The sequence below is a fragment of the Palaemon carinicauda genome, chromosome 1, assembly GCF_036898095.1.
Source record: "Palaemon carinicauda isolate YSFRI2023 chromosome 1, ASM3689809v2, whole genome shotgun sequence".
NCBI classification, from domain to species: Eukaryota; Metazoa; Arthropoda; class Malacostraca; order Decapoda; family Palaemonidae; genus Palaemon; species Palaemon carinicauda.
This window is the reverse complement of record NC_090725.1, coordinates 136,400,496-136,405,495: the sequence shown is the minus strand read 5'-3', so window position 1 is coordinate 136,405,495 and position 5,000 is coordinate 136,400,496. Positions and strand designations below refer to the sequence as shown.

Sequence of the window (5,000 nt, the reverse complement as noted above, 5' to 3'; positions counted from 1 at the left end):
ACAGCCGAGTTTTATTAACAGTACCTACAGTATATACAACTGATGAGGTCACTTAGCTTGGAATATGTAAGAGTGCAATTAATCCCCCAAAACACTCACATCAAAATAACAACAAATGAGGAGCAAATCTTCTGCAATAAAGCCAAGACATCCTTCAATGCAAATAAAGAGCATTCAAAACCAAAAATATTCTTCCTATAATACAGATTATATCCAACCATGCTCATTTCACAGCAAGTACTGTAAAGCACTTTTATAATTTTGATGCTAAACTTTAAATAATAATAATAATAATAATAATAACAATAATAATAATAATAATCATATTGATATTACTTATATAAATAATGGTAATACTAGTTATCATGATAATTACGGGATTAGGAAAAAATAATAATCATAAATTATAACAGTAATAATAATGATAATAATAATAATAATGATAATAATAATAATAATGATAGATGTTGTCCAAATAAGAGTATTCTAAGATAATACTTTGGTCATGATAAACATATCTATTAAAATTAACTAATTTCTTCCAAAGTACCAAATCCATAGAAAATATAAAGTTCACTGAAACAAGAATACAAGGTAATGCTTCTTATTGTAACATACTAAATATGAAAATGTCATATCATGCATAATAAAAGCCAAAGGCAAATAAAAAAGTTGTGCTCTGTATTAAAGTGAATTATGAATGCATGCAAGCCTAAGACACCTGTAGCGATGTGCCTATCTGAGAGTCTGCAAACACTACAAACAAATATGACATCAATGCAAAATTAATTTTAACAAAACAAAAAATTACATTTACAGTCTTCTCCTACAATTGGATTCCAGAAAAATACCAACAAAGATTTTATCTTAAAAATTACACTGGTGTTATAAAAGCTTCAAAACCATACTACCTTACAAGTTTATATCTTACTTCCTTCATTACGAGAAAATGACGCAAATGGGAATGAGCCAGCACCATATTTTCACAATAAAAATGTTCTCTCATTTCCTTCTAGAGGTGATTAAAATTATATAAAAATAAATCAAATCATTTCAAAATAATGATCAAGATATAATTTCCTGAATTAAAAAACTGCATAATAAAAACCATTGCATTTAAAATAGTTTGAAGTATATGACTTCAAATTTCATAACAACACAACTGCCAAAATATCCACTTAGGTATACTGAATGCTCAATATATTATAAACAAGTACTCAAGTCTCCCTACTCAACACTTAAGATATGTAAATAAATACTGTATGTTAGTAACCTTATGGAGAGGACTAAACCTCAAATTATAGTTCTTTATTAACCATTACTTCCATGACTTGCAAGCACTGTTTTTGTACTAGTTCTTTTAGTTGATAAAAATACCCAAAATCTGCCATAAAAACATTCAAGGGTATAAGCAAGTCTCAAAAGTTTCTGTTAATTATTGATTAACCAACAGAAAACATTTTATTGTGTAAAATACTAACCTTGCTGAAATCTGTGATGCTTCTTCAACTGAGATGGCTTAACTAATTGCTCTTCTTCGTCTATGTGGGAATAGATGTCTGAATCATCGGAAGGAGTTAGCTGCGGATCATCAGGGAAGACAGGTGAGAGGGGCTCATCTAAGTCATCACCTAAAGAACCATCTGTTGGCACCGTTTCATATATTTCCGAACTACTTCTGGAAAGAAATGAAAACTTTCCCTTAAAGCTTCTTTCTGCACTAAAAGGAATAAAATTTACAAATGAAAACCCAAAGTACAGCTCGTGTCATATTCTAAAATAGTGCGATGCATATAGCAAGGTTCATTACAAAGTAAAACTAATATATAACCTTTCTCTGGGACACTATGTACTGTATAGTTAATAATAAAAACCTAAACAAAAAATAGTTCAATAATAGCTGGGCCTCCTTTTAGGTTTTTGAGGGTTAGGATGCTGTGTATTCTCCAAGGACTTATCTGCTAAAGGCTAGAACAGCATAGAATATAGAATAGAAACTAGGAATAGCAAATTCACTGAGCTACGTATGGCAATGGAGAATGCATATGAGAAATATTTTGTTAAAATTCCTCTTTCTTTCATAGTTATAAGGTAATTAGTAAAAGTAACTCCATAAACCAAAAACATTGATCCCCACAAGAAAATGCAGTATTTCTTCTGTTATTGTAAATTTTGATAATTTTTACATATTAATATAAAACAAATTGTGAGCAATGGCATCTGTATAGATTCCATGAGTCATAAGACAAGAAGTTTAATGATTATACCCTTCAGTGCTAGCACAAACCTCAGAGAGAGTACACGTTTGAGTTTGACCTCTGACATTCACTAGCTTTTACGTTTGTTTTTCTTGGCTTCAGCAAGACTTTCATGAAGCCAAAGAGGAGAGACAATTTCAACATCTTGCTTACATACGGAAGAAGAAAATTCAGTCTAATAAGAGTTCAGAAGTGGGTAATATCGGCGATATTAGCGGAGTTAGTGAAGGAGAGAGATGATTAAGGAGCGACCGTCTCGCCTAAAGAAGCAAGATATTGAGCAAAATAATCTTCATTTATGATTAAATTATGATAAATAACATTGTTTTGGTTTATTGATATTCAAAAAGGAACAAAGTTCATGATAATTATAATTTATTAATATTGACTGTGTAAAAATACAAGGAAAAACTTTGAAAGCCCGCATCTCAAAAAAAAACTTAATGACCTTCATATTCTATCTTCTCCCTTAGTTTTAAAGATATAGCATTAAAATTTGGTATATAACTTAAAAAGACATAAAACAATCAAATAATGTCCCTTTTTCTAATTTTTGTTTTATATTTTTTTTCTTAGTCTTTTTCCCTGCTTTATAGGGTTTATTTTATTTACCATAATGAAAGAAATTCCTATCAGAAGAAAAATGGCTTTCAGAAAAAAAAAAAAAAACTTTTATTGGAGGTTTACATCAGGTCTATAAAGGGTAGTAATCCCAGGTCTTAATATTAAGTATCAAGGGAGGAGATATTATTTGAAAAGCAGTCATTTTCAGGATAAATCGCCCTGGCATCACAAACCCGAAGGTTAAAGACAAAAATACTATGCAGTTTGGAGATGTCCTAAGTCACCTTCAGTGATTTGAATGATAAAGTCCTGATTTTAAAAAACAGCATTAGACGGCCGGCCCACTTAATGAAGTTATACATCGATTACTACTTCATTAGTATTTAAAGTCTTTTTCTACATGGTATATGATATGTGATGTCTATAGTTATTAAGTTAAACAAAAAATGACACACACAACGACAGTCACAACTCTTAACACGAAAGAATCTGCTTAAAAAATTTTCACACTGAGAAACGAGATGCTTATTATTTTATGACTCGCATTGCAAAAAATGTTTCATGCAACAAAAGGAGGTACGGTACGAGCCCGACCGTCTCCGAGATTTATTTTTAAAATTTGTGCGATGCCAGGCCGTAAACTCGCCACCATCCTCCTGCACTCCCATTGGTTATCTCCATACTCAGATGCTAGTTACCGTCGTAAGATCCTGCTCTCCTATTGGTCAGCATCAACTGTACTGTATCCCATCATGCATCTACACATTGGCGTTCCTCAGCCATTTTGTTTCGGCTGGGCTATTGTACGCATTGTTTGTGATTTTGCTTTGGTGACTATTGTTCTGTATTGTGTTGCGATATTACGTTACTTTACTGTATTAGCAATGGGTCCATAGAAAGCTGATGATGTGCAGGGAAAGCGAAGGATAATGCTTTCTATAGAGACGAAGATGGAAATAATCACAATTCATGAGGCTGGCATGCAGTTAAGTGTGATCGCAAAGGAATATGGCCAAAATCCGTCTACGGTTCCAGTAGATCAAGAGGAAGTTCCAAGTGATCCATAAAGAAAGAAAAGTGGCTGCAATGAATAAAATACGTAATCAAATTTAGAATATGCAAAATGTTAGAAAGAAAGAGAGAAAAAAAACCACTTGATTCAGGGACGAAGCCGAGAGTCACTTCCCTCCATCCCAGTGAATGGTCGATGTCATACGAGAGGCCATGTAGCTCACCGACTCTCTTTGCTGAGGCTAAAGCAAGCAGGAGCTCCATCTTCAAAGTGAGATTTCAGTGTGTTGCATGGCGTAATGGTTCGTAAGGGCGTCCTTTTAGGGATCACAAAATGAGAACCACGTTCCAAAGAGGAGGCCTGATCCCTGACTAAGGGGCAGTGATCTCATAACTCCGTATCAGTAAAGAAAGCTCTAGCGAAAAAGAAATATCCACTCCTTTCAGCTTAAAGATGAGGCTTAAGGCTGAGCGAGGAGCTTTCTTTCCCCAAGGTATACAAGAAACTCCGCTATTATGGGGATATTGGCATCGAGAGGAGAGATATTCCTTCCACAATACCAACTACAAAAGATCGTCCATTTCGCCTGGCACACTGGGACTGAGAACCTTTACAAGTACCTGGACATTCTCTCAGCAACTTGTTGTGAAAAGCCTCTCTGAGAGAGGGCACGTTGGATATTCTCCAGGCATGAAGTCAAAGCGACTGCACCATTCCGGGGAAAATATTTCCATGTGGTTGAGTAGATCTGGTCATGGAGGGAGATCTCTTGGTAGTTCTACTCTTAATTGCAGGAGGTCCGGGAACACCTCTGCATGATTAGATTTCTTGATTTTTGGATGCTCGGGTCCTGTTGAGCAATCTTCTCATCAGATAGAACGGGGGAAAGGCGTACACGTTGATGTTGTCCCACTGATATTGAAATGCATCCTGCCATATATATATATATATATATATATATATATATATATATATATATATATATATATATATATATATATATATATATATATATATATATATATATATATATATATATATATATATATATATATATATATATATACATATATATATATATATATATATATATATATATATATATATATATATATACATATATATATATATATATATATATATATATAATATATATATATATATAT

At 32.9% G+C, this 5,000-nt stretch overlaps 1 protein-coding gene across 25 annotated transcripts in view; it reads right to left on the bottom strand.

Annotated features, from left to right (window-relative positions):
• RhoGAPp190 (Rho GTPase-activating protein 190) overlaps positions 1–5,000 on the bottom strand; it is a 709,768-nt gene that overhangs the window by 301,117 nt on the left and 403,651 nt on the right. For 23 of the 25 annotated variants that reach the window (XM_068385124.1, XM_068385102.1, XM_068385167.1 and 20 more), the window contains one exon: positions 1,482–1,678. In XM_068385124.1, coding sequence (XP_068241225.1) covers positions 1,482–1,678 — 197 coding nt within the window. The remainder of the gene's footprint in view (positions 1–1,481; positions 1,679–5,000) is intronic. The other 2 variants (XM_068385117.1, XM_068385108.1) reach the window with 2 other exon arrangements.